At 43.1% G+C, this 19,308-nt stretch overlaps 1 protein-coding gene across 1 annotated transcript in view; it reads left to right on the forward strand.

The window, feature by feature from the left end:
• Positions 1–19,308, forward strand: part of LOC144818900 (cystine/glutamate transporter-like) — an 868,430-nt gene that overhangs the window by 780,723 nt on the left and 68,399 nt on the right. Inside the window, exon 10 of the mRNA XM_078676760.1 lies at positions 1,089–1,238. Within this exon, the coding sequence (XP_078532886.1) occupies positions 1,089–1,238 (150 nt within the window). The remainder of the gene's footprint in view (positions 1–1,088; positions 1,239–19,308) is intronic.

Here is a 19,308-nt window from a genome sequence, read left to right on the forward strand (position 1 = left end):
GAGTTTGGCACACTACTCTGTCACCACTGCGATGGTGTACCCTGCCCACCAAACTGTAAATCAGATCCATAGCCAATGATGCCTTATGACGAGCATTCTTGCAGCTTCATCTCTCAGGTTTGCTGCCAAATATTAACACTCAGTCTTTTTTATTCTGCTGGGATCTGGGACACTTTGTATTCGGAACAAAATGCAAGATACAGAGAAATTGTACAAAAGAAAGGTTTTTATTTCCGTCCAGAAGTCGGATATTCATACCAGACAACATGGCTTAGACGAATAGCACAATATGACACTGTGCAAAAACCTGTATTATTGTGTTGCACACATGGCAAAATGTAGTGCGTCATTATAAGTACAATGCATTGTGGCCCAATGATGACATTGGTCACACAGTAAATATGCCATGTTAGCATGACTGTAATCATAATTTAGCATTGTGCCACAGCAAAAATGTGACTCAGATCTGTCTTGCATAAATGTAGTTCCCAAGGATCACACTCAAGAAAAAATTTCCTTTTTCAAAAAATCACACAAGGGTCAATTTCTTTCTATGAATCCTTTTCTTTTGAAATTGCATGTTTTATATTTGAAAATATCCCACATTTGCCCTTTACTCATTGTTTATTACGGTTTCCTTTTCACGCTACACAATACACAAGAATACAAAGCAAGATTGTATTATTTTGTGTGACTTTAGTTGATCTGGCTAGAACTAGTTGGTCCTCTGCATGAATAATCAAGAGTTTAGTAATTTGCGACACAATAGCATGTGCCTAAATGCTGATGTAACTTGCCACATAGTCCCTTCACATTGGCTATAAAAAGTATTTCATACTGTGTATTTTTTTTTGCACGCTTTTCTGCGGATCACCTCATCTTCCCCAGCGCCAACTACGCCCCCTTCCCGCTGAAGCAGAAAAACCCATTTAGGCGCCATTAATAGAAATATCAAGATGAATTCAGCCTGCGCCATTGTGCCGCGCATCCCGCCTCTCCGCCCGCTCAGGGAGCTCGGCAGTGTGTGTATTGGACCGACAGCTTTCCATTAAAACCGCACTCAATCATGAAATGTGTTTCTTTTGCAGTACCCTCTAACAATGGTGATGCTCTTCAGCGCCGATATCTACAGCCTCCTGAATTTCCTCAGCTTCGCCAGGTGGCTCTTCATCGGGCTGGCAGTTGCCGGGCTGATTTATCTCCGATACAAACGTCCTGATATGCCGCGTCCTTTCAAGGTAACCTCAGCAATGTGATTGCCGTACATAAATCTTCGCCTCCTCTCTCACTCACCCCGCGCGCGCGCTGGCGGAGGAGCGGAAAACTGTCCTCGTGAGCTAACTGTGAGGCTCCTGCAACAGCGCGGCCTTCTGTACATCACTCAGGCAACGCTAACGCATCCCCATGCAAGCCCCTTCAATAGCTTTATCTTTTATGTGTTTTCGATTCACTCTCCCAATAGGCTTGTGTCTCTCTGGGTCAATATTATGGCTGTGCAAAGCTTTCTTTTACACGTGTTAATAAATACATAAGTCAGCTGGTGCTAACGGCTGAGGGCCCTTTGGGGCATATTATCAAGAAACGGGGTTAAAATTATCGCTGTTTTAGCGGCAGCGGCGATAATGGGCTTGATAATATGCCCTTGTGAATTCCCATAGAAGCCCATGTTCTGGTGTGAACATGGCCTTCTATTGGAATTCTCAAGGGCATATGATCAAGCCCATTACCGCCGCTTTAGTGGCAGTTTTCTGCCGCTAAAGCGGCTATAATTTTAACGCCGAACTTGATAATATGCCCCTATATTTGTTCTTTCTCAATGAGTAAACCGTGCAAGTTCCTTTATAGGGGTGCTGATTTTTTTTTTACACATTCTCTTTAAAATTTAGGTAGTGCTAACCCACCCGCAGGCAGATTTCTTCAGCAGCAGTATAGTTGTGTATTTGGGCATCCTCCTTCCAATGAGTACAAGCCACATTGTGTCATTTCTAGGGTCGTGCAAATATTTTTACGCATGCTTTCACATCATTCAGGCAATGCTAACAAGTTCACTTAAACGCCTTTTAGCATAATTCCCACTCTGAACATGGATGCCTTCATTAAACGAGGAAAAGCCAAGCCGGGTCATTTGTACTGGCGTCCAAAGTTGTATTTACGCATTCTTCACATCCTCAGGCAGCATTAACATTTCTGCAAGCTCAGCACTAACAGCATTAGTTTTGAAGAAGTGATCTTTTTGTTCTCAAACAGCAAAACCCGTTGCCGGTCATTTCTAGTGTGTGCACATTCACTCAAGTAACGTTTTTGAATTTCTAATTTTCCCAATTCATAAAGCCTGGGTATTTGCTAGTACAACTTCACCAGGTGTTGGTGGATCACATGTTAGTGAAATATGGAAAATGTCTGTAGAATGTTTCTCTTGATTGTTACTTTTCACAAGATATATTGTTGCTAAAGTCAAATTTTCCTGCAAATACTCGGGGACTCGTTAAAGTTTGTCACTCTATGTGGTTATAAAGTTTCCACATAATTTCATGAAGATTGTGATAAAAAACATAACTTTACCCACTCCTATTTGTTAAATCATATCTATTGAACTAGTTCTATCTTGAAATTCTTAGCTATATGATTAGCTCATACACAGTTCATTCACTTTAACTGCTTAGGAATCACTATCCATCATATTACTGCGCTGTATGCTGACTAGGGACCAGTTCACAATGAATTGGCACATGCACATGGATGTGTGATAATTTTTAACCAAACTCAACAAATTATCAGGAGTTCGGTGCAAGGAGGTCGGTGCAGGAGATGGTTGCAAACAACAGGTGAAATAGTCTCTACATAGCGACATGAGCTGATCAAGTTAACCCCTTGGCTGCAGGGTTAATTTTTCCACAGTGCGAGGGGGGTGTGGGCGCGGTGCTGCGGTGCTCAGGATGGCTCCTGGCTGTCATGAGTCACAGTAGATGTGTGCTCATGATGGATCGTCGACGGCTTCCGCCCGTCATGAGTCACAGTAGTCGTGTGCTCATGACAGCCGGGAGCCGTCCGAACTCCGCCCACTGATTAATTCACCCACACAGGTGGGGAATTAATCGCGCGTGGGCGGAGCGGCAACATTCGGACGGCTCCCAGTCGTCATGAGCACATGACTACCGTGACTCATTACGGCCGGGAGCCGTCCTGAGCACAGAACGGGTTAAACAGTGCCATTTGCGGATGTGCTTGTCAAAAATACGAATCGTATGCCCCCATGCCAGCAATAGCATAGTAAACTCTGCAATTGCTGCTTGCAAAAAAAAACACGCGCACACACACACATATATATATATATATATATATATATATATATATTATATCTTCAAAATGTTGCTTCACACCGTTCACCCTTCCAGGTACAGAAAAGCAGGCACGGGCCACGTGTCAGTGCTCATTAGTAATTTATTCTCTTTAGTCGGCCATGACACATTTCGATCCCTCCTGGACCTTGATCACATGACAGCGCTCTATGGCATTTTTTCCTTTTTTAAAGTGACAGTGCTTCTGATACTCGCCCAATAGACAGAAAAAATATACTCTTGTTGGCAAATCTTCTAATTTCACGTTTAAACAATGTTTTCATGTAGCAATTTTTTACTTATTTGATGTTGATTTAGAATATCACAACTGCTTAAAAAAATTGAGATTTTGTGTTTTGGTCTCCGTTCACATTTAAAAATAAATACACATAATGAATAAATATATACATGTTAAATACCTGAGCAGCAAATACAAGGCAATATGAATTAATGATTCGGAAATAAAAAAAATGGTTCATAAAAATTGTTAGAAATTGCCAAAACAATTCATATGTTAAAACGAAGTATAAATCATTATAGTTTTCCAATTAAATCCTTTCATGAACTTTTTACATAAATGCTGTGATACTGATTCAACTTGATTTGTCATTGAAGCTATGAGTCCTGTCATAGGCTATCCCCACAAATAAAATGTGTATGACGAGCTAGTGCAGAAATATAACCCACTTTCTCAAGATTGGGAATGTAGACCTGAAAGTGACCATCTAATAATGTAAACACCACCTCTGTGCAAATAACACATTTCTAAAAAAACAGTATATTTATGGTAAAGATTAGGTGGCAGTCTCTCGTGGTTTTATTTTTTACTGTTCAATAATATTATAATATAATAAGTCCTCCGTTGGTCCCTTGTATGTGGTTACAGCTGGGTTACTGGTTTAAATGCATGATTTTAAATAATACCAGAGTTAAAACCATAGTTTAAGATTATAGTTAAAGACTAAAGATGTTTATAATATAATCATTAAAACCACCCCTGGTGTAATCCTGGCTTTGGGAGAGATCTATTAATTACACGTATAAAGATCTTCTGTGGTATTCCGACCTCCCGGGGATTTACTATTGACATTTAGAATATATTTTGTTTCTAATTTTCGCAGTGCCCCCTCTCTGTCACCTCCCTTCTATTTTTCGGTACGGAGTCTATGAGGTAGTAGGAGAGGTGTTGGAGGTTATTGCTGTGGACTTTTTGGAAGTGTCCGGCTACAGGGTAGGTTGGAATCTCGGTTTGTAATCGCCTTGAGATGTTGTAGGATTCTTTTGTTTGCAGGGAGTTTAGTACTCCCTACATATCTTAGATTACATGAGCATTCCAAGATGTATACGGCATGGTCAGTTTTGCAATGCAGAGAACATGCAATTTCCACCTCTCTTTAGCACAATGGTGTTTTGTATGTTTTTTTATTTACACCATACTGACAGGCTTTGCAATTTTTACATTTCATGAAGGCCTTCCTTTGTGTGAGCCAATTTTGTTGTTCTATGGCCTCTGGGCTGCTCCTAACTAGGCTACTGCTCATAGATGGAGCCCTCCTGTATGTTATCCCCCGGGGATTTGGGTAAAATACCACCTAAAATGGGGTTGCTCAACACTATTGGCTAATTGCGTTGTACAATATTCTTAATCAATTTGTTTTGCAAATTGTAAGCTGTGATGAGCCACAATTGTAGTCTTTCTTTTTGATTTTCTAGATCCGTTTGTTTTGGTTTTAAGAGAGTATTTCTATGTAAACTCTTGGTCTTGCTAATGGCTGTATCTATTGTCTTACTCTTGTATCCCCTCGCTAAGAATCTGTTTTTGCTTTTCAGTTGTGCTTATATATTTATATATTAATTATCCGACGGTCCCCAGTAGGCGGTTATAATTAAAACATAGTTTCAATAGGAAAAGTGTTTTTTGTTTTGCCAACAACTTTGGCACCATTTGACGTCTCCTCACGAAATGTTCAAATTTAATATGCCACTCACTTGCCCTGCCGTGTTGAAAGTTTATGAGTGATTCATCAAGTGGTGGTCTAAGAAAGACGAGGTCCCAAAATGAGTTTTACCCATGAAATTTCCCATAGGGATATTGAACATGACTACAGCCCGATCCGTTGGACAGAATGACACCAAATTTGGCAGAAAGGTAGCTCTTGGTCCATAAAGTGTGCTTATTGTTATTTTGTGTAAATCTGTTCAGTAATTCTTGAGATTTTAGAGGAAAAATATATTTGTATTTCTAGGGAAGGATTGGCAGCCATCTTGGGACTCTGACACCGCCGAGTCCCAAAGAAAAATGTAAAAAAGAGAAGGGGCAGGGTAGAAATACCCAGACCCCCTAGGACTGGTGGTGGGGTCGCCGATGGACCATTCCAGGGCAAAACAGCATTTTAAAAAACATTTTGCAGGGAAAATCACAAATATTCACAAATCCCTGCATAAAACCCCCCCAAGGGGGATCTCCCGCACTTATTTAAAGATTAGAGCCCAGGTAGGCCAGGTGCCAGTTACAAGAGTAAATGAAAGAAAAGGGGAGGGGTGCATGTGGACCCTCTTCCTAATCCCCAGGGATCACCACTGCCCCAGGGTTTCTTTAAAAGCAACATAGAAGGGGGGATGTGTGGCACCCCCCTCCTTTGGCCTACAAAGGCCTGGGGACAACCACATCCCTGGTTCATGTAAATATGAAAGGAGGCGGGCCATGCTGAACCCCCACTGATGTTTAAAAATGCCCCAGGGATCACCACCTACCTTGGGCACAAGACATGAACTAGGGGAAGGGGGCCATGCAGCCCCTCTCCCGGGCCTTATTTGGCCCCAGTGAGCATTAAAGAGGGACAGGTCTACGTGGCTCCACTTGTGGCCTGTTTTCAACCCCTGGGACCACCACCTCATCAAGTTTGGCCCTTGCAATTGACAGGAGGGGATCATCACCCCCTAAGGCCAGCTCCCTATCTCCTAAGGTGCCCACGATTAGGAGATAGCAGTTTGCTCTCACTTGGCGGAAGCAAACTGTAAGTATGCTCCCAGCGGACGGGAGCGGGAAAACTGCCTCTCACTGGGAGTGGATTTATCATCTGGTTTCCTGTCTGCTGTCAAGCAGGCAGAAAAACAGATGAAAGGATTGCTCCCACATGCAGGAAGCAGCATTTTTGGCTGCTCCCTATGTGTGGGACCAATGCTCGTTCCCGCTGGAAGCGGAGAGCCGCAGGGATCCCTGCAGCATTGAGGCTCCCTTGAGCTGTCTCCAAGGTTGCACACTAGGTGCCCTTGGTGGGCTCAAGGGCACCCAGCATGAAGAGGTTATGTCCTGGAGGATGGAGTTGGGGTTGGCCTGCCTCCCTTCCCCATTACGTTTTGGCCGGGCAAGGTAATTATGGTCTCCAAGACCAAATTCAGCCCATGGAGGGATCCGCACGGCTCTCCTTCTCTTGTATAAATTATAAATCAGAGGAGATAGTTCTCCATTTTAAATACCCTGAGTATGTAAATTCCCCAAATCATCTTCAATGTCCACTCATTTGGCCCAGGCCTGTTTTCCGTAGTAGTATGCAAAGGACTTCCTGCCTTTTCCACCGTTGATGGAGAGTTTACCAAAAGGCCCCAGAGTGCGTTTCCTGCCAATATTGGTAATGCGTTCTTGATGTAAAGGATTGCGAGTACATCCACCAAACAAACATGCACTTGTTTCACATAGTTAGGAAGAAGTACCCTTGTTTAGTGGAGATTCACCTCTCTGTAGTCTCACTGACTTCTCTTGACAAGGATTCATGTTATCACCGATGCGTGGATGAAGACTCTGCAGGAACAGTCACATAGCTAAAAATACATGCACACAAATTCACTGGAGACATTCCCTCTTAGTTATTTATGCTTTTACACAGCTGTAGAGTAGATTATGCATTATACATTTACCCAGCGAGGTGTCACATACTAATTAACCAGTAGAAAGTACTCCAGTTGGGCAGACATTTTCAGCAACACTGTGGACTCTTTTTTGGCAAAAAATTAGGTTTCATTCTGACCCTGATGCCAATGTAACCTCAACGGGAAGCACTTGCAAATAGAAACACAGCAGGTGCCCTAGTTGAAGATCCACTTCTGTAAAGCACAAATGATCCTAACTTCTTGGGGATGGCGAAGGCAAAGCAAGAGTGTTTCCTTGTGTGTTCCATGTTGAAAAATAATCTGAAATCCTTAATGAAGGTGAATGTATTGTTTATCAATTGGAGTGTAATCTGATCTGTAGAGACTGTGACGAGAGGTATTGTCTTGAGAGCAGAGTTCATGGTTCTCTCTTTTAATTATCCTGAGTATGCAAATGCCCAAAATCGTCTGCAAGTGCCACTCGTTTGGTCCCACCTCATTTTCCTTAGTAGTATGCAAAGGTCTTCCTGCCTTTATCCACGTTGATGGACAGCTTACCAAAAGGCCCTTGAGAACATTTCCTGCTGATTTTGGTGACGCGTTCTTGATGCAGAGGAATTTTGAGGACATCTCCACCAAACACACAAGCACTTGCTTCATTTAATCAGGAGGAAGTACCATAGTTTAGTGGAGATTACTCTCTTTGTAGTCTCGTCCTGTTCTCTAGACGACAATAAATGTAATCACAGATTTGTGGATCAAGACACTCGAGGAACAATCACATTGCTGCAATTAAATGCACACAAGATCAGTGGAGACATTTACTTGTGGTCCAATACGCAGCTGTTGTCTAGAATATGCACAAGTTATTACCCAATGAGGTAGCACTTGCTAATTAACTAGTAGAAAGTACTCCAGTTGGGTAGCCATTTTGTGCAAAACTGTGGACTCTTTTGGATAAAGGGGCAGGTGAGATTCCGTTCTGGCCCAATCACTCACACAGCTACTGATAACACCCACTGACATTCAAACACCCACTCACACACCTTGCCACTCTCACATCCACTCACAGACCCATACAGTCACTCACCCACCTGCTCAGCCCCTCACACACCTGCTCACAGACCTATATAGCCACTCACACACCCACTGTCAAAGGTTACAGGTTTCAGTTGGGAAATAAAATTAAACACACCTTAGAAATTCACCCCACCAAAAAAAAGGTTGCAGGGATGTTATAGTTAGGATATAACATAAACAAATTTAGAAATTAGCTAAAAAAAATGGAAGGATACAGGGACATTAGAGTTAGTAAAAAAGGATACATTCACTGAAAAAAACAAAGGCTATAGGGCATAATAGTTAGGCTTGGATTTGACTTGTACTAAACCAGTGAAATTCAGCAGTGGTAGATACCTGAGCTAACTATAACTTACAACCCCACAATGTGCTGCTTATAATTTCACATATTACATCACTCATAGCATTGTCAGTGACATCACTAATGACATCTCAAATTACATTACTGATAACATCATCCAGTGACTGCGAGTGTTTTCTAAAAGTGTATGAGAGTTAAACATATATACGAAGGTACTATTTGTGTACTACTAATGAGTGATACTATTTCTAACATATATTATGTGAGTGGCTGTGTGACTGTGTGTACCCGTGTATGAGTGGGTGTCTGAGGGACTATATGGGTTTGTGAGTGACTGTATGGATGTATACGTGGGCGTGTCAGTAGCTGTATGGTTGAACATGTGGGTATGTGAGTACCTTTATGGGTGAGTGAGTGGCTGGTGAGTGAGTGGCTGTGTGAGTGGCTGTGTGGGTGAGTGAGTGGCTGTGTGAGTTACAGTATGGGTGGATGAGTAGGTGTGTGAGTGGCTGTATGGGTGACTGAGTGGCTATGTGAGTGACTGTATGGGTTTGTAATTTGCCTCTGTAACATTCCTAGAGTGTTTCACATTGCTGTGAGAAGTTTTTAATAGTAACAGCAACTTCACTTTCTGAAAGGAATTGAGGCCATCCCTACCTTTTTTAAAAGACTCTATGAACTGACTGCAGCTAGCCATTTTAGGTACAGTAATGTTAGTGTTCGAAGTGTCAAAACAGTACAGGAATTGTGATTTTGAGCACAAAAGGTAGTGCTTGTGTCAGTGGGGGCTGGGTCAGTGGATGCGGTCATAGGTTCCTAACCCTTTACCTATGTATCTGACCTTTCACCTACATGTAACTGTACCTAACATATTCAAATTATTCACTAACCTATCTAATAGGTAAACATTTTACGTGGTTTCTAAAATGCACCCCCAAAGACATGGCCCGATGCACACTTATGGAGTTTCACCCAGTGCGTCCCCGACTTGTCTCTCAGTCCATCTTTGAGACACATCACATTGTGAGCAAACATTCTCTAATAATAAAAAGCACATCTTAGGGCTAGGACTAAGTGTAGTTAAGTTGCTTGGCTCTTTGCACTACTGAACTGCATCACTCAGTTCACTCCTGAGAAACATCACTCTGAGTACCCCAGGCTCACAGATCAGTGCACTCGCGAGGCACACTACACAGTGCAGCACTCAGGTTCATGCCTCAGTGCACCTCGGAGATGCATCACCCAGTGTTCTTGTTGTAGATAGAAAGTCAAGTAGCCGAGGTGTATAATATAAGGTTGGTTTATTCAAGCTTAGTTACAGTGTAAGTTTCAGGTAAATAAGTAGAATATGGTAAATAGAAGATAGCCCCACCAGGAGCAACCTCCCTGCTGCTCAACCTGCATACTCCAGCTGGCACCCACGACCACACCAGGCACCCTAGCATTCTACAACAGCATCAAACACTCCGCATTCCAATCATGACCACACACTCCAGCACTCATCCTGGCTGAACACTAGGGAAGACGTGGCTAAGGCAAAGCAATGGTCACACCTAAGTTATAACAGTTCTCCTGAAGCGTCACTCAGAGGTCCCATTATGCACTTAACCTGTGCTCTCTGCTGCACATGGTTCATGCATTGATGCCTGTGTGGTTGTTCGTCTGTGTATATGATTGTATGTTTTTGGATTTGGTGAAAATGGGAGAAGCATTTTGATAGGTCTGTTTTCATTTTCGATGTGGCCATGCATAGGAGCATGCAGTGTGCTTCTGTGAGCATGCACTACACAGCACTCAAAGATATTGTTTTTTTTTTGTTAATGTTTTTTGCTTTGGCATAGGTTCCTCTTTGTATATAACTCATTTTGTTTCCATAGAGTACAAACCACGTGTACATATACAATACCATATGTAAAAAAATCACGAGTTGTTTGAGTTCCCTTTTCTCATTCATTTCCATTCCTTGATTACAAAATATGTACTTGCTTAGGATCAGAGAATTTATATTTGAAGCGAATATGTATCTTTTTAATGCCCCATTTTCTCCTAGTTTTGTATCAGTAACATTATCTGTTTTAAATGTATGAGTCAGATGCGTGTAGTGTTGTCTCCTCTATGTGGATCCTTTAGCACAGAACCATTAAACTTAGATCAAGTTGTCAGAAATACCAGCGCATGAACTCTGATAGTCTCTCTATGTCAGCTTTTCACCTACGTGGTGCTAAGATCCATATGCCCATTGACAGCCATGGAGCAAACAGAGTTAATTATATTGTGGATTTTTTTTAGCTTTGTCTCTTTTCAAAATCCCATTTTATACACTGTATTTCAGTATAAGTCAGAGACTTCGAGTGTATAAACTTTCCAAATTTTCACCTGCCAGGTTCTAAATTAAGAATAGATACTGCTTCACGCTTTACATTTACATAAAAATGCTGTTCTTCACATTTTTTGTGCTGACAGGATTTCAACGAGAAGTCACAGCACTCCACCTTTAGACATATTGTCCCAAAAGATCAGCAGGTGCTAAAACTATATTTAACACATTTACACTTATTTCTAAAAGCAGTCATCCTGGCTAGCAGGTGATGAAGCTGCTTCCTCCCTTCCTCTTTAGCTGTCCTCTCCCCCTTCTCGGCTCAGGGTACATTCAGAGGACACAACCCTCCCTCCTCATGCTTAGGCAGGTGAGATCTAAGCTCGTGTGAAATTTTCATTTTGGTGGAAATCGCAAAAGGTTCACAGAATTGCAAAATACATTTCGGTAGTAGCTCTGTTAACTTTTTCTCGGCAAGGGCATAACTCGGAAAGAAAGGCCACATAATATTCTTGCAGTACACTGGTCCAAGGAGAAAATGTGTTTGAGGAGGAAATCTCTATTGGCAAGACATTTTCTGTTCATATCAGTTTCCCAAGTGAAAAAAAAATTTGTGAAATTTAGCATTTGGCAAAATGGTGTTAATGTTGCATCTAACTTGAAATAAAAAAGTAATTGGTGTGACAAAATCTCATAGTGGCCCAAAATCCAGGCAATGATTAACCTTTCAAGAACAATTGTTTAAAAAAAAGAAAAGTATAGAAACCTTTGCCAGCACAGGAGAATTTGATTTCTTCTCTTCTTGGAGCTTTGGATCATTGTGAGCTTGTGTGTGGGTGTGTGCATGGGGGTTAGGGTCAGGATTCAGGAATCGGAATAGTTGTTTTCTTTAACTAAATCTCATCCCTGGGGCTCCTCCTCCCCACTTTTCCTTTCTGAGGCTGGGAGTTAAGAGGGTCATTTTTAGTGTAGTGCGTTCACTAGTTGCACCATGTACACAGAATGAAAAAACTTCAACTTTCGATTGCCTATTCTCCTTTTCAGGTAGGCTACAGCTCAGTGCAGCAGAGGGACCTCTTTATGAGACTTGTTCCACCCTTTATTGACGGTTCGCTCTTTGAGTCAAGAGAAAGTTGAGTTCTTGTTTGTTGACTTTGTGGGTTTCAGGAATGAGCCAAAAGCCACTCCTGATTTCTCATTAAACCACTGGCTTCTTGGAACATTAACTGATTCTGTTGGTTGTTTATATTGAAACCCATCCACCAAAGTTGGACAGTTTTCCTGCAGACTATAAATGTTGTTCATATAAGACTGCAAGAGTGTTGTCATAAGGAGCACAACCTTCTCTCCATTCATCCAGGTAGTCTATCTAGTGTTACTATAGAGCCTTCGCTGACCCAAGGACCATGCTGTCCTTGTGACAAAGAGACACCACTTTAGGACAACTGTGACTACCTTCTCTGCTAGCCAATATTTGGTTGTCATTTTAAGTGCAGGAGAAGTGGGATTAAATCGTTGACTGTCATAGGTCTCACACACACACACATAATAACATATAATGGTATTTTGATTTCACTTTTGGTCTGTGCTGGGGGCATAATCTGCCCCCTAAGTACCAATCATCATGGGAGAGGCCGCATTGAAAAGGATATAATGTTTCTGTTCTAGCGCTGCCTTTTCCTGGTGAATCCCTGCTGGGGATCAAACTGGCAATGCGATCCCCAAGCAAGGATCCACTCCACTAGACAATCATCAATGGTGAGCACACCTCCACCCCCAGGCATGGGCCTGTGCTCCACCCCCACCCGAAGCCACATCAGTCCTTCTGGCCCATTTGAGGGGTGGATAGGGGATGTTCACCCCCAATCTACCCTCACCATCTGGAGGGGCAGAAAGCCCCCTAGGCTTCAGAAGTAACAAAAGACACTATTTGTTTGGAGGGAGTGGCTTGCATGGATCTGTTCCCCCCACTCCAGGTCCTATCAGTCTTTCTGTTCCCCAGGCGGGGGAGATATGGGGTGTCCACTAGACACCAGGGAAGGCAAATAGCCATATTCTTCAGGGAGGCGCAACCTCTGTGCATGAGCCTGTGCTCCCCACTACCAATGGTCAAATCAGTCTTAACCGGATTAATTCTGGAACCTCGGAGCGACGTTCACTACGGCCAGTGTACTCGCTGTTTAAGTACTCACACTTGAAGTGCTACGAGAATTCCTTATTTATTAATTGGACACCACGCACAGGACAGTACATTCACTTAATGACCTGCGTCCATTACCAGGATTTCGTTAGAGAAGGTCAATTTTATCTACTTACCAGCCGGGTCGAAATTACAACCGGCGGAGAGAAGCCCCTCAAATTTTCAAGTATAGCCATAAGCCCTGAAGAAGTCGTAGGGGACTTACCCAGACAAAACACATGTTGGCTGGGCAATTGTTTGGATTAAAGGAGACAAGATAATCACAACCACACTGTTTTGATCTCATTCGTATGATACATGTACCTTTTGATTCTGTGATGAATTTGTACAAATGTCTTTTTGAACATTGAAATATTAGTGTGTATTTAGGCTTTCTGTAATCGTGTGTTGACCCTAGGGCTTAGGGTTTTCTCCCTCACCTGTTTGCACCACTTCACTTGCATCTGCAGATTTTATGCACACTTCATTGGCGCCATCTCCTGCCACACAAGAACGACCCTCTTGTGCGTTTGCAATCTTTCTGCCCACTTAGGGGCGGATAGGGAGTGTTAACCTCCAAAGCACTCTAGCCATCATGAAATAATAAATATTATTTTTTTCTTTTAGCAAAGAGCATTTCCAATGCGCAGGGGCCTGTTCCCCGCCACGCTCCTTCCGCAAGCCCAACCATATCAGTCTTCCCCCCCAGGGGTGGATAAGGGGATTAACCCCAATCTGGCTCCCAGGGTGGGGGTGGGGCAGAAGACCACTGGACACCAGGGATGGGCATTGCAGAACTGCTCTTTTGGGGGCGGGACCTCCCTGGGCATGGACCTGTGTTCCTAACCCCACCCCTTTCATCCTCCCTGAGGGGTGGATAGGGAGTGTTCACCTCCAATCAGCCCATGAGTCGTGGGGCAGAAAGCAAAATAGACACCATGAAGTAACAAAGGCACTTTTTTTCGGGGAGGAGGAGTGGCTCCCATGAGCATTGCCTATGATACCCCCCAAAACCACCATATCAGTCTTTTTGCTCCTGAGAGGCAGTTAGGCAGGTTCATTCCATTCACCGGATACCATTTGCAAAAGTGATGCCCTAGCACCTCATTGCTAGAATCTGTTATTGCTAGACTTAGCCTGTTTCTGGCCCATTAAACATCGTAGATTATTTTTATGGAGGCAACAATTTACTGTGCAAATGGATTACAAAACCCTTACTTACATGTTCAAGACTGAAGTAAATGAAAACAACACTCCACAGATTGCCAAATGGGTTCTGGAGATTTACGCTTTTGTAACAAAGTGGAATATGTACTGGAAGAACACAACATAGCAGTACATTTCATTTCAAGAGCACCTATAGGTATAGAGAATAATTAAGAAGTGATTGAATACTTCATGCAAATTCTGCCATTTCCAGGGATTGGTGGAAGGAATGGATATATAAAGACAGAGTAATGAATCAGCTTAAGACTTACATTGTCCAAAGTTGGTATGTGGTCTGTGGTCTGTGTACCAAATGTGGTTATTGGTTGAGGGGGATGAAACCCTACTCAAGCAACAACCACAATTCTTGTCAAACCCCAAATTAATCTTTGCTTAACCCTCTAATAGCTTGGCACAAAAGCAGTTAGGCTTAACCTACAGGCAATGTGTGAAGTATTTATGCAGCACTTCAAACAGTAATAAAGTGAAAACACAACAACAAAAAAATCCCACACAAATTTATAAAAATTGAGTAAAATGTAATAAATTATTGCTAACCAAAAATGATAAAAATCCAATTACAAGAACCGCAGATATTCAGTTTTAAGTTCTTAAGTAAAAATAGTGCCTAGAAGCAAAAGTGTCAATTGTGGGTATCTGGTTGCGCTAGACCGGGACAAAGTCACAAGTTCAACCAACTGTGATGGAGTGTGGACAGGATACAAGGACTAATTTAAGCCTGCTGATCAAATTATCCTAAATCCTAGTTTGTGGAGGGTTGCGAGATCCCATTCGAGGAAGCATAATGCAGCAGTGATTCTGAGAAAGCTGCAGGGCTGTGATGCAGAGTGCTGCAACATCGTTTACCATGCTGTCAATGAGGTGGTTGTGATGTGAAGTCATGCGACCATGCTGTCAATGAGGTGGTTGTGATGTGAAGTTATGCATTGAAGATGCCTTGCATATCAGTGGTTCCGAACAGGTTGTGGGGCTGAGAACCAAAGTCCAGCATCGTTATAGAGTATACCATAAATTAGGGTGTTGCGTTGTGAAGGCCTGTGTCAAGGATGCATAGTACAGTGGCAGTTCTTAGGAGACTACAGGTAGTGAGGCAAGATCCAGCACTGGGGATGCAGTTCCAAAGTGGAGATGCAAGGAGATGCATAGCACTGCATCAGTTATGCTCATGGGTCCCGGACTGGGATGGCACAGTTTGGGCGGTAGGCCTCACAGTAGACAGAGTTTAGGTGCTGGGTTCAAGGTGGTTGGAGGCTTTAGTGTCCAACCACCTCTGATCAGGGGGCCATCCAACTAGACCCTGGAGTCACACTGGTAGTCCTGCGTTCAAACAGCATATCCAGTCCTTTTCACGGAGGCAGCAGAACAACAGAGTATTAGTCCTTATTGCAGAGCAGAACAGCAATACTTCTGTGTCTTCTACAGGTCCAGAGGTGTACTGACGTGTTGGCTCTGATTGTCTAATATTTATACCTGGTGTACGAGGAGGTTCTGGAGGTTTCCACCTGAAGTGTTTAGAATGTACTGCCTCTCTGCCCTGGCCTCAGCTTGTCTGGGGTCACGAATGCCTAGTGTCAAACCCTTTGTGTGTGTGCTCAAGCACAGGCCTTGTGATGTGCAAGTGTGGTAGGTGACAGCTCCTACCCCTTAGATAGCCCATCATGCCAACAACTTTTCCCCCTTTGTGTCACTGACTAGGGGCAATATACAAAGCCCAACTGCCAGCTGTACCTAGTCATGTGATACAGGATACAGGCTGTTAACACCAAATAGATAGGACAAGCAAATGGCAACTTTCTAACAGTGGCATTTTCAGAACTGGGACTTAAAATCGGACCTTACCAGTAAGGAGGTTTTTAAGTTATAATTCTTTGGACACCAAACTCAACATTCCCTCTTGCTTCCAATCGAAAGTTAACACTTATTAAATGTAATTAGATAAACCAATGTTATCCTATGAGAGAGGTAGAGCTTGTAGTAGAGAACAACACATTTAAGAGTTTGTAAAAGTTAAAAGTACATGTCTAACCTTTTAAATACATTGCACCCTACCCTATGTGCTGTTTAGGCCCTGGCCTAGGGGTGACTTATATGTATTAAAGAGGAAGGGTTAGGCCTGGGAAAAGGTGTATTTTTCCACGTCGAAATGGCAGTTTAAAACTGAACACACTGGCTGCAATGCAGACCTGAGACATGTTTAAAATACCTACTTAAGTGGGTGGCACAATCAGTGCTGCAGGTCCACTAGCAGAATGTAATTTACAGTGCCTGGGTACATGCAGTCCCATTTTACTAGGGACTTGTAAGTAAATTAAACATGCCAATTGAATGTAATCCAATTTTACCATGTTTTAGGGAGTGAGCACACACACTTTATCACTGGTTAGCAGTGGTAAACTGCACAGAGACCTAAGGACAACAAAAACGAGATCAGCAAAATATGGAGGAGTAAGGCAAAATGTTTGAGGGAAGACCACCCTAAGGCTGACCGGTGTAGCATCCTTCTAAGTGTGGCACGCTTAGCGAGCAGCTAAAGAGTACTGGGAGGTCAGGAATTAATTCAACCTAATGGATAGCATTGTTTTAAGGAAGGACAAAGTCATAGCTCCTGTTGAGCTGCAAAACAAGATCAGAGACCTTGCCTATGATTGTCATTTAGGCGGAAGCCTTACCAAGTCCAGACTAAGATTTACTTATTGTTTCCTTAACCTCTTCCATGCTGCCAGCACTACCTGCCCAGTGCTGCCGTCGGCCAATGGCCGACGCGGCCCCGCCCATTTTGCGGAACTGCCGCACTACCGCAAAATCGGCGGCTCATGAAACGGGTCAAAATAGATTATTTAGAAAACAAAAAGTAAAAGAATGTGCCAGATGTGCTCTTCGTGATAAGAAAAAAATGTATTCAAGTCCTCTTTTAACTGCAGCCTCCATTCCTGAGAGAACATGAGAAAAATTAGTGTTAGACATTATTGGCTCCATTAATAAGAAAGGTATTCCCATGTGGTTCATGTTTGTATTAATATACTACCATTCACTCTGGATTATGTCCAAGATTTTTTTTGTATCAGAAAATGGGCTGCTGTTCACCTCAAGTTACATGATATGGCTCTTATCCAATGTATACATTGAACATCAGACAACAGCATTCTAATTTCCCCGAGCCAATGGCCCAATACAGAGGCATATCAGAATGATACCAGGAATGTAGCCTACTAGCTTGTATGGAAGGACACCCTGTAGAAAAAGCCACCCAATACATATTATTGGCTTACCATACAGCTCCCAATCTGTTCACAGGTATGCCCCAATTATGTCCCTCAAGGGCAGAAACCTTGCACAAAATTATTCCCAAGTTGGTTGCGTGTGAGGGTACTTACGAGTTTTGATAAAGATTTTTGTAGAAACAAAATATCAATATGATTCTAAACATAGTGCGAAATATTAATGTTGGGATGTGGGGATGTAGAATTGGTTAAAGATCCATTAAAATGGAGGGAAAGGGAAGTACATTCTCCAAACCTGGAGGCAGAAACGCCGTGAGTCACAAGAACTCCATCAGCTGCACCACATCCAGGGACACATCATCTTCAAACATGGAACACCTGTCGGTCAAGCTCCAAATCACAGCCAACTTCACCCTAAGTGACCTACAGACCACCAGAACCAGGCACCAACTTCACCAACACCATCACAGACATTGCTGCAACATTCTCTATTGATGCTAGCATTACATCGTACTTAGAGACCAGAACTTCCACTTCGAAGACCACGCTGATCCCAACTCAAGAGCACTGATTAAAGATCTTGGAAGCCTGGGTCTCAGCGTATGAGTAAAGGGAAATAACCCACAATGTGAGACACCTCCTCAACCCTCAACCCTATTTTCAACAAATTTGGCAACATCTGACTCAAAGACCCCACACCAGTCCGCTGGACAGGCCACACCCTCATCAAGTTCACCATCCCCATTCCAGTCAAACACACAAACAGCACCACCAGACCAGCCACCTGAAACTGGAACATCATCACAGGCAAGGACTGGAACAGAGCTCTCAACACCCACAGACCCAAACACAGCAACGGTCAACCCAAAATCATCAAGAATTTCAACAATTGGATTACCTCATGCACTGACTCCCTGGCCCCCTTCAAATAAAGCAATACAACAAGATCCAAAACCCAGCCCAGATGGCACATAGAGGAACTCACGCTCATTAAATGTCACTGCAAACAACTGGAGCAAAAATGGAGAATCAGCCAGGACAATGCAGACAGGAGCACGTTCCAGTCCACTTTAAGACGCTACCACCAAATGATCCGGACCACCAAATTCACTACTCTGGTGGACTGCATTGATACCAGCGACAACAGTGCGTTGCTACTATGAAGTCCATTCACTTAGATGCACCTATCGGACCCCTGCCCTCATGACCCCTACACCAGAGGACTGCAACTCATCCGTGCCAGATTCACACCCATTCTGAATGTTTCCATCTCTTCCATGACCATCCCTGGTGCTTGGAAACATGCAACTGTTCTCCCATTATTGAATAAGCCATGCTACCATTCCCAGCCAATGTCTTAGAGAAAAGGACTAACCAACACCTTACCAAATACCTCAACTACCACCAACTCCTTGACACCACTCAGGTTTCAGATCCAACCACAGCATGGAAAGTACCCTCATCGCTGCCACGGATGACATCTACATGACTGGACAGAGGAGACACTGTGTCCCTCATTCTCCTTGAGCTCTCCACAGGATTTGATACAGCCTCCCTCCCCAGCATCCAAAGCCTACATAACATAAGAATGCAAGGACATGAACTTCAGTTGATCTGCTTCTTTCTGACTGGAAGGCCCCTGTCAGTCGAACTGGCAAAGTACACCTCGGATTCCAGCAACCTCATCTGCGGAGTGCCACAAGGATGCCCTAGATCCTGACACTCTTCGACGCATACATGATCCCTCTTGCCAGCATCACCTGCTCTCACAACAT

This window comes from Lissotriton helveticus, chromosome 2_1, assembly GCF_964261635.1.
Source record: "Lissotriton helveticus chromosome 2_1, aLisHel1.1, whole genome shotgun sequence".
Taxonomy (NCBI): Eukaryota; Metazoa; Chordata; class Amphibia; order Caudata; family Salamandridae; genus Lissotriton; species Lissotriton helveticus.